This window comes from Bos mutus, chromosome 18 (assembly GCF_027580195.1).
Source record: "Bos mutus isolate GX-2022 chromosome 18, NWIPB_WYAK_1.1, whole genome shotgun sequence".
In the NCBI taxonomy this organism is placed as follows: domain Eukaryota; kingdom Metazoa; phylum Chordata; class Mammalia; order Artiodactyla; family Bovidae; genus Bos; species Bos mutus.
In genome coordinates this window covers 54,877,663-54,888,556 of record NC_091634.1, presented here as the reverse complement: position 1 = coordinate 54,888,556, position 10,894 = coordinate 54,877,663, and the positions used below count along the sequence as shown (strand labels likewise).

The 10,894-nt window shown below is 42.4% G+C and overlaps 1 protein-coding gene and 1 non-coding gene across 3 annotated transcripts in view; one reads left to right on the top strand and one right to left on the bottom strand.

Annotated features, from left to right (window-relative positions):
- Window positions 1-10,894, bottom strand: part of C18H16orf46 (chromosome 18 C16orf46 homolog) — a 31,591-nt gene that overhangs the window by 10,504 nt on the left and 10,193 nt on the right. Inside the window, exons 1-2 of one of the 2 annotated variants that reach the window (XM_005907881.3) lie at window positions 7,757-7,956; window positions 994-1,241 (exon numbers count right to left, since the gene is read on the bottom strand). In XM_005907881.3, coding sequence (XP_005907943.2) covers window positions 994-1,203 — 210 coding nt within the window. In that variant the 5' untranslated portion in view covers window positions 1,204-1,241; window positions 7,757-7,956. Of the gene's footprint in view, window positions 1-993; window positions 1,242-7,756; window positions 7,957-10,894 lie in introns of those variants that run through there. The other variant, XM_070388661.1, reaches the window with a different exon arrangement.
- On the top strand, window positions 9,438-9,541 carry LOC138991912 (U6 spliceosomal RNA). The gene has a single exon (XR_011467806.1). It is a non-coding gene; the product is annotated as a U6 spliceosomal RNA (small nuclear RNA).

Genomic DNA, 10,894 nt, shown 5'->3' with positions numbered 1-10,894 from the left:
AAATACTAAGCGATAGTATCTATCAGCACACTGATGTGCTGACTATATATATTTTTAGATGTGTATTAAAATAAATTCAGAACTATTAAAATAAAATCAAAACCATACTTGTCCCGCCTGCCAGGCTTTCTTGTACTGCAGGCTCTCTGCGCTTGCCTGCACCAAAGAAGGCTGTGTGAGGATATAACCAAGAATACGGTTCCCACCAAGAAACCGACCATGTTGGCACCCAGATCTCGAACATTCCTCCCAAACTGTAAGAAATAAATGTCTGCTGCTTAAGCTGCCCAGCCTACAGTATTCTCTTCTAGCAGCCCGAACTGAGACAGGGCTGGAGCATCTCCTGTGGTGGGAGCCACCCCGAGCATTCTACAATGTGGAGCAGCACCCCAGCCTCAACCCCAGTACATCCAGAGACACCCCTCTCCCCTCCCAGCCCTAGCTGTGACATTGCCAAGCAATCAGACCAATTCCCTTATATTTCATTATTGATTCTAAGAATAGTTTAAGAATAAACCACAGGATTCTGCATAGAACCACCAGGATAGAAATCTCTGGTCTCCTGGGGAGTTAAGTAGCAGGAGTTAAGTTAAGTAGCTTGAGTTAAGGGAACTGTGTTCTGGAGTCCAGAAAAGCTCAGTTCAAGCTCCTGCCTTGACCACCGCCTGGGAGATTTTGACACATTTCATTTTTGGTGCTTTGGTTTCCTTTTCCAAAAAGTGAGGCTATTCATAACACCTGAGAGGGTGAATGAATTGATGTATGTGAAGCATTTAGTACTGTGTATTTAGTATTTATGACCATACAGAATGGTCATAAATACTCAATAAAAGGTACTGCTATTATCATCATTAATATTCTACCTCTGTTTCAGAGGTTTCTGTTCCTTGCTTACACATTTTTTTTTTGGCAACAGTAACTATTTATGAAAATAGTAAAAGGCTTGTATCAAAACCCTAACATGCACAAGACCTAACTCAAGAAAATACTCACTGCTTCTTCCCATCCAGTTCCAATGACAAACTCTTTGGCTTTTTTATCTTGTTCAAGTGTAATGTCACTGATACTGAGAAGACAACAAACATGATTCTTTTCACTTCTTTCATCTGGACAAGTATAGATTAATTCAGTTTCTTCTGTGCTTTCAATTTCATAATTTTCACTATTTTCTAATTCAGTCGCATTTTTGTGACCGAAATCCATTACTGTGATGGTTGCTTAAAGTCTTTAACATCTTCTTCCTGTGGTTTAAAATGCAAATGGAACTTAGCTTTTAATACTGCTTTGTTTCTTTTAAAAAACCAATTCAATAACTCAGGTGAAACATCGTCAAGACATGTTCAGGAATAGACAGAAGAAATATTATGAAACCATCCATTGCCAACTATTGACATTATAAAATATAAAATATAAGGCTAATTTCAAAGACTTATGGATTTAGGACTTCCCTGGTGCTTCCACTGCAGGGGGTATGGGTTCTATCCCTGATCAGGGAACTAAGATCCCGAATGCAGAATAGTGTGGCAAAAAACAAATAAAACACCTGGATTTATTTAAAAGAAAAAAGATTAATTGTCCATTCTTATCTTCCAAACTCATGTAAGAGATGACAAATAGAAATGTGCAAAAAGCAATCAAAGGTCAACTAAAAGGGTGGCTATGTGATTTCTTACCAATTACATGCAGTTTTCCTTCTATTTGGAATGCAAAAATCTGCAGTGGTGTAATACTGATTTTCTGATGGTAAAATTATGCCTTGTTTATAGATTTAAAGTAAATCAGAGCTCGTGTTCTTCCACTTCTTGACTTCCACAGAGCTTTACAATCTGATTTGGTTTAAGAATCACTGGTATAAAACATACATCAAAATCCATATGTTTCTTAGAAAATCACATCAAGGAAACACAAGGATCACAGTGAAAATGCTCCCATGGGAAAATGCATTTGCAGATGCAACTAGAAAATTGGATTTGGAGTACAAAGCAGGAAGGCACACACATGTATGCCAGAAGATATTAAATTATATGACATACGCTATTGAAGTGGCTAGAACCAAAAAATGTACAAAGAAAAAAATGTTGACTGAGGTCCAAGCAAGCCCCGAAAGTACATGTCTGGATAAACAAGAATAAACCCAAAGAAAAGCTGATCCTTTTCAAGATGAAAAGGCCAAAGGAACTTAAGATATTTAGAAATGAAATAAAGAAGATGAATGAAAATTAAAAAAAGATGAGTGAGACTCTAAGAAACAGAGCCTATGGGAAATTCAGTGTGATACAGAAAATATCTTCTCTAGTAGCATTTAAACAGCAATGGAAGAAAATGATCAGCAAAAAACCCTGTAAATAGGGGCCTTCCCTGGCGGTCCAGTGGCTAAGACTCTGTACTCCCAATGCAGGGAGCCTGGGTTCAATCCCTGGTCAGGGAGTTGGATCCCACATGTTGTAACTAAGACCTGGCACAGCCAAATAAATAGATAAATAATTTTTTTCAAAAGCCTGTAAAATAGCTTATTATTTTACCAATTGAACATAAGTCATCATGATTTGCTTCAAAATAATCCTGCAAGGGGGTGGGGGTGGTTGGTTGTGGTTAGAGAACAAGGAAATAAAAAAAGCCACAAATTCTGTTTGTTGTAGAAGAGTATGAGGACATTGAGGTTAACTGCACTATTCACTGTACTTTTGGGTCACTGTGAAATTTTCCATAATAAAATGTGTTTTTTTTTCAAGCCATCATGTTAACAGAATGGTTCAAGAAATAAAACAGGATAACAGTGGAGGTGAGCAAAGCATGAATTTTGATCTTAAGCAAACTGAATAAATGTATCAAAGAACAGATTTCATGGTTTGGATAATTTAATTGGGGTAAAGACCTTGAACAGGGACTTATTTAAAGAGATGTACCAAAAGGTGGGGAAAAAACTCAGAAAAAAATTGGAGAATATAGTTAATGAAGATGATTTGGAAAAGTGAAAGTTCCTCAGTTGTGTCTGACTCTTTGTGACCCCATGGGCTATACAGTCCATGGAATTCTCTAGGCCAGAATACTGGAGTGGGTAGCCTTTCCCTTCTCCAAGGAATCTTCCCAACCCAGGGACTGAACCCAGGATTCACTCATTATAGGTGTAGTCTTTACCAGCTGAGCCACAGGGGAAGATTTGGAGACACTCCATAAATAACTGGCCAATTACTCTTTAAGTCAAAGGACTCAAGGCCTTCTCACTGAATTTACTGAATACAAAAGAAGGCATTGGAAATGCAGGAGGAAAAGAAAAAACACAGACATTACCTTTAGGATCTCCAACCCCACGTTGTGATGATGTCATTTGTTAATGAACTGAGAAGTACAGAGACTACCAAATGCCTCTTTGTTAGACATCTGGCAAACTCAATGGAGCTTTGACACCCTAACCAATCTGTAACTTAGAATACGAACTGCCCTGCTCCTGAAAGGAACAAAGACTTCATTACCACTGCTGCTGCTGCTGCTGCTAAGTTGCTTCAGTCGTGTCCAACTCTGTGCAACCCTATAGATGGCAGCCCACCAGGCCCGTTGTCCCTGGGATTCTCCAGGCAAGAATACTGGAGTGGGTTGCCATTTCCTTCTCCAATGCATGAAAGTGAAAAGTCAAAGTGAAGTCGCTCAGTCGTGTCCGACTCTTAGCGACCCATGGACTGCAGCCTACCAGGATCCTCCGTCCATGGGATTTTCCAGGCAAGAGTACTGGAGTGGGGTGCCATTGCCTTCTCCACTGGTCAGTGGCAAAGACACACCAATATTACAGCAGAGGCCAGAGAAAGGACATTATCTTCTGTTGCTACTCTTACAGATATGTTGTATAAAAGTTAAAATGAGGACCAGTTTTATCATATGTGGGTTTGGTTTTGTTTTTAATGGATTATGTTTTTGGTGTCATGTCTAATAACACTCTGCCTAACCACAGGTCATAAAGATTTTCTGTATTTAATTTTCAAAGTTATATAGTTTTATGGTTTATATTTAGGTCTATGATCCATTTTGAATTAAGTTTTTGAATATAAACAGCCAGTGGTTGCAACATTCTTGTTCAAAGATTATTCTTCCTGCATTTAATTTTTTTTTTTTTGGTCAAAAATCAATTGGCTATGTTTATTTGGCAAGAGAAATATCAATAACCTCAGACATGCAGATGACACCACCCTTATGGCAGAAAGTGAAGAAGAACTAAAGAGCCTCTTGATGCAAGTGAAAGAGGAGAGTGAAAAAGTAGGCTTAAAGCTCAACATTCAGAAAACGAAGATCATGGCATCCGGTCCCATTACTTCATGGGAAATAGATGGGGAAACAGTGGAAACAGTGTCAGACTTTATTTTTCTGGGCTCCAAAATCACTGCAGATGGTGATTGCAGCCATGAAATTAAGACGCTTACTCCTTGGAAGAAAAGTTATGACCAACCTAGACAGCATATTCAAAAACAAAGACATTACTTTGCCAACAAAGGTCTGTCTAGTCAAGGCAATGGTTTCTCCAGTAGTCACGTATGGCTGTGAGAGCTGGACTATAAAGAAAGCTGATTGCCAAAGAATTGATGCTTTTGAACTGTGGTGTTGGAGAAGACTCTTGAGAGTCCCTTGGACTGCAAGGAGATCCAACCAGTCCATCTTAAAGGAGATCAGTCCTGAGTGTTCATTGGAAGGACTGATATTGAAGCTGAAACTCCAATACTTTGGCCACCTGATGTGAAGAGCTGACTCATTTGAAAAGACTCTGATCCTGGGAAAGATTGAAGGCAGGAGAAGAAGGGGACAACAGAGGATGAGATGGTTGGATGGCATCATCGACTCAATGGATATGAGTCTGGGTAAACTCCGGGGGTTGGTGATGGACAGGGAAAGCCTGGCATGCTGCAATTCATGGGGTTGCAAAGACTCGGACACAACTGAGCAACTGAACTGATATTTATTTGGGTATATTTTAGAACACCCTATTCTGGCCCATTGACCTGTGTCTCTCCATTCACCAATATCATATTGATTCCTATCAGAGATCAGATCAGATCAGTCGCTCAGTCATGTCCGACTCTTTGTGACCCCATGAATCGCAGCACACCAGGCCTCCCTGTCCATCACCAACTCCTGGAGTTCACTGAGACTCACATCCATCGAGTCAGTGATGCCATCCAGCCATCTCATCCTCTGTCGTCCCCTTCTCCTCCTGCCCCCAATCCCTCAATTATCCTGCTCCAGATTCATATCTTGATATTCAACAGTTACTCCTCCAACTTCTTTGGGATTGTCTATCTATTCTTGGACCTTGTATTTTGTATTTTCATAAATGTTTCTGAATCTAGAAAACTGAAAACAGTTTTAAGAAAATAATTATAATGTTTTAGTTTTATCTTCAGTTGCTAAGTCGTGTCTGACTCTTTGCGACCCCATGGACTGCAGCACGCCAGGCTTCTCCATCCTCCACTATCTCCTGGAGTTTGCTCAAACCCATGTCCATTGAGTCAGTGATGCCATCCAACCATCTCATCCTCTGTCCCCAAATCTAGGACTTTTCCATTCCCATAGCCCCTGGACTCTATTTTTAAAGACCACAAATGTTCTTATTTTAGGTAGTGACATTTATAATATACGTAAAGGTCATTTGCTTCGTACATCACCTCTGATGATACCAGACCAGTGTGGTACCAAGATGCTACTATTGGTCCCCCAAATCTTTCTTCCTTTTCCTTTTGGAGATAGAGAAGCATTATCTACATTTCTCCTTGAAGTTAAGCAGTGCCTTGTGACTTATTTCGGCTAATAACAGGACTGAAATCATGAGTCACTTCTAGGCAGAAGTACCTAAAAGCCAGTGATTCCCCACATCTGCCATCATATTTTGCCATCACAGTTGGCAAAAGAGTTGGACACGACTTTGCACCTAAACAACAACAACAGTAATACACACATTTGGGCACATGCACTTCAGAAACTGCAGCACAAGGGCTCAGTAGTTGTGGTTTACCGGCTTTAGAGCTCAGGCTCAGTAATTGTGGTTCATGGGCTTAGTTGCTCTGTGGCTTGTGGGATCTCCCTGGACCAGAGATCAAACCCCTGTCTCTTGTATTGGCAGGCAGATTCTTATTCACTGTACCACCAGGTAAGTCCCAAGGACCATTCTTCAAAAGACTATGTAATTATGGGTACCAATTGGTTGACCCGATGACAGGGAAACAATCTTGGTTTACTGGGATGGGCCTAATCTAAATGATGTGCTGTACTTAGTCACTCAGTCGTGTCTGACTCTGTGACTCCATGGACTGTAGCCCACCAGGCTCTTCTGTCCATGGGGATTCCCCAGGCAAGGATACTGGAGTGGGTTGCCATGCCGTTCTTCAGGAAATCTAATGATATGTGTCCCTTAAAAGCAGAGAGTTTTCTTTGGCTAGCAGCAGGAGCAGCAGCAGCAGAAGTCAGAGAGCTAAAGCATGAGAGAGGAATTTGAGACATCTTACTGACTGAAGAAGGTGGGCATTCTTTCTTTTTGCCATTATCTTTGCCACATTTCTGCTATCACTCATCCTTATAATCAGACTACAAATGGCTATCCTCAATTCCTATACCTCATAGCTCAGTCGGTAAAGAATCTGCCTGCAATGCAGGAGACCTGGGTTGGATTCCAGGGTCAGGAAGATCCCCTGGAGAAGGAAATGGCAACCCACTCCAGTATTCTCACCTGGAGAATCCCTTGGACAGAGGAGCCTGGCAGGCTACAGTCCATGGGGTCACAAGAGTCCGACACAACTTAGTGACTAAACCACCATGTTAATTATCTGTGCTTTATTCTTCTTACATGCCCACAGAGCACAGCAGCTTTGATTATTCATAGAATGATTCCTAGAAGCACAGTTTCTACAACCATCCCTCCCTATCAGAACATTTCACTCCAATCCCAGTCTCCAACTCTTCTGCTTTTTCCAGTCACATTCATTACTCATTAAGTGTTCATTAGCACTGGTGGTGGTTGTTCAGTTGCTAAGTCCTGTCGACTCTTTGTGACCCCTCCATAGACTGCAGCATGCCAGGCTCCTCCGCGCTCCACTATCTCCCAGTTCAGTTCAGTTGCTCAGTCGTGTCCGACTCTTTGCGACCCCGTGGACTGCAGTATTCCGGGCCTCCCTGTCCATCACCAACTCCCGTGGTTTACTCAAACTCATGTCCATCGAGTCGGTGATACCATCCAACCATCTCATCCTCTGTCTCCCCTTCTTCTGCCTTCGATCTTTCCCAGCATCAGAGGTCTTTTCATGTCCATGGAGTAGTCGTTGCTATTTGACCATCCCATCCTCTGCCACCCGCTTCTCCTTCTGCCTAGCAAGGGTAGTAAAATGGTAAAGCAACCCCAGTCTTCCCAGCTCTCACACAGCATACAATGTACAGGAAAATTCAAGTCTTCAAACACGCAACTCTTGCCACCTGTTTCCAAAAGCCCAGGCACTTGACAGCGTGGCTCCCTACCCTTCTTCCAAGACCTTTCTTTCTTCCTCCTCTCGGCCCTTCCCTTCCTCCAGCATCCTACCTGGCCACAAAAGATGCCTCCCCTTCTTTCAATAGCTATGCCCTCCAGCGAGGCGCCCCCACCAACCCTACCCCTTCCTCCAAGGGCCGCTCTCTCATAGGGCTCCGCCCTTTCAGCGGCTCCTCCCACTGCCCCACCCACTCCGCACCCCTCCCCCCCAGGCCCTGCCCACTCCTCTTCAGGCCCAGCTTCTCCTCTTCCTTTTACCTCCCCGCCTCAAAAGGCAGCTCCCTTCCCAACTGGGCAAGGCGTCTCGCTCTGCCGCCGGTGGAGCAGTCTGGGGCCTCGACCCGGAGGCGGGGAAGCGGCCCGGCCGCTCACACCCTCCTGAGGGGCCAGCGGGGTGGAAGGACCCGGGCAGGTTAGTCCCCGCCGGCGGGCTACAGGGGCGGTTGCCCTGCGTTACAGACGCGCTGGGGGCGGGGCGATGGGCGGTCCCTGGAGGGGGAGGGAGGGGATTCGCGGCGGAAGTGACGTATTTTCGCCCCGCGCAACAAAGCTCAGCGCGGGAAGCGGCTCTGACTGACCGCGGTTGGCGCGTGCTCCCGACAGCCTGTGCGCGCCCGCCAGCCTTCCACCGGCGCGTGAGGCGCTCACAACTCGTGAGCGCGCGGGAGGTCACATGGCGAGGTACTGTGTCCCCTTAGGCGCCCGTCAGGCCTTGGAGTTAGAAAACGAGGACTCAGCTTCCCCTCAGAGAGCCAGGGTCTCGCCCTCAGCACCGTTGCTCGTGGCACGGTTGGTTCTGTGATGACGGGTGGATAGTAGCATCCCTGGCCTCTACCCACGAGGTACCAGATGAACGAAATTGTCCCCAGATTTTGCCAACTGTCCCCAAATTGCCCTTCCCCACATAAGGACTGTGCCGGGGCGGTACAGGCCAGAAACTTAACAGTCGGCGTTTAAGCCGCTTACTTGACTGGGCGGGACTAGTTTGAACCCAAGTCTTGTAGTAGTGCAACCTGTGAAGTGGGCGCTGGCGTATTTTCTACAGATGTCAAAAATAGCCCCACGTCGTTAAATCAGCTGAGGAACTCAGTGGAAGGTCCCCTTCTACTCCCCTCCCACTTTTGGTGCTAGTACTTTCGAGCATCCCAAGGTGCAGCCAGGAATGGGAAACTGCCCCAAATCAGGCATTCATGGTGGTTCAGTTCTGGTTCCAAAGCCTTTCTGCTTTTAAAAGTGTAACTGTTACTGCTTGAGAAATATCAGCCTTTTATACCACTGTGATTAAAAGCTGTTTGGGCTACCCTGATGACTAAGATGGTAAAGAGTCTGTCTGCAGTGCAGGAGACCCTGTTCGATCCCTGGGTTTGGAAAGAGCCCCTTGAGAAGGAAATGGCAACCCACTCCAGTATTCTTGCCTAGTAAAATTCCATGGACAGAGGAGCTTGGCAGGCTATAGCCCATGGGGTCTCAAAAGAGTCCAAGGTGATTGACATACACTATATTAATTACAAAGCCTATCAATTGTATGGAAAGACCATTTTTATGATATAAATACGACATTCTAAGACCTTAGAACAACATACTTTTCTAGAATATGATTACTTATTAAGGTATTCTTTAACTAAAAATATACTTTTGGATCTTTTGTATTTTATAACCTGTAATTAATAGTATTTCTGCATACTTCTAAGAACTATGCAAAACTGCATGCCTCATTCCACATTTTTTGTGTTAAAACATAAAGTTTTCAATTATATTTTCTTTTTTACGTGACTGACCCACATGGAATATCACTTCTTTAAACCAGGGATTGAACCTGGGCCCCTGCAGTGAAAGCCCAGAATCATAACCACTGGGACATCAGGAAGTTCCCAATCATAAATGTTAAAGGATGTAACATCCAGATGATCAAAATACATGAAAAAAAATGGATAATTTTGTGCTCACTTTGGCAGCACATATGCTAAAATTGGAATAATAGAGATATTAGTGTGGTCACTGCGCAAGGATGACATGCAAGTTTGTGAAGCATTCTATATATACTTTTTTAATTGTAAAGGAAAAAAACTATATAAAGTGAAAGAAAAAAATGCAAATTTTTCTTTTGATTTTTCCCCTTAAATTCATAACTGTATTTTTATTTTATCCACATAATTTCATCCTAACATAACACAAAAATATAATTTGAAAATGAAATTTAAAAAATTTTCCTAAGACTGTAAAGCTAAAACAACTAAATTTGTTTTCAGATACGTAATCACCTTTATTTCTACTCAGCAAATAATAGGAGTGTATTCCTTGTGTTTACAAATAGTAAACAAAAGATGTTACTGACAGTGTACAAAATACGGGGCTGTTCTCTCATCAATTCATGTATCTATAGGAAAATATTACATATTACCAGAATGAGAGATTCAGTCTCAATTTTATTCATTTTTTTTCATAGATGTAAGCTGAGTGAAATAACTTGTTCATAGGAAGACACACATGAAAGGGATTTTGTCATTGCCGTATCTCTTAACTTCAGCAGACAGTTTGGTTAGGAAGGACCTCGAGTTGTTGAAAATGGAAAATTTGAAACCACCTGACTAGCAGGATTTGTTACCCCACTCATTAAAACTATATTCTCAGTTTCTGGGAAGTATACCAAAAGTCTTTTAACTAAGATTTATTAAATGACTGTTAATTAAACATGTTGACTGAAAGCACCTTGCCCTAAGTACATGTGGAAGTTGGAAGATGTGGCAACTGATGAGCTTCACACTAATTATGCCTGCATACCCCTTTTAAAGGCTTGTAATCACCACTGAGGCCTAGCAAGTAGAAGTTTGATAGCATGACTGAGCAGAAACAAATGGATAAGTGCGTTTAGCTAGTCATGTTTATAAAATGCCGAAGTAGAGATGGAATCAAGATACAAAAGTTCTTGTAGAATAAGATCTCAGAGTTGGCAAAGGGGTGTTTTAAAAACACCAAAATGGTGGCAGGAGGTATACAGAAGCTTTCCATTCAGTTTTGAACCTATATCTAACCCTAAAAAAAAAAAAAGTCCACTTAAAACGGGTGGAGGAAGTAGTCAATAGTAAAACCATGTTGCTGGTAAGAAAAAAGTTCATCACAAATACAGATGTATGATTAGGTCTGAAATAATACAGTGATTGTTGAGTAATAAGTTATATACTTAGCATATTTTTAAAAACCGAAAGTGGGTGGTACCCTGACATGTTAGCAGCCCAAAACTGCAGAAATTCAGAAAAATTCTGAAGTTGATTATGCTGAGGTGATCTGAAGTACCAGCCTCATTTTCATACTAGCACGCCTATAGCGAGCCCTCTAGTGGTTTCTTTATTAAAACTTAAGGCTGTCAACTTCGGGGAAATGAAAAAAAAAAAGAAA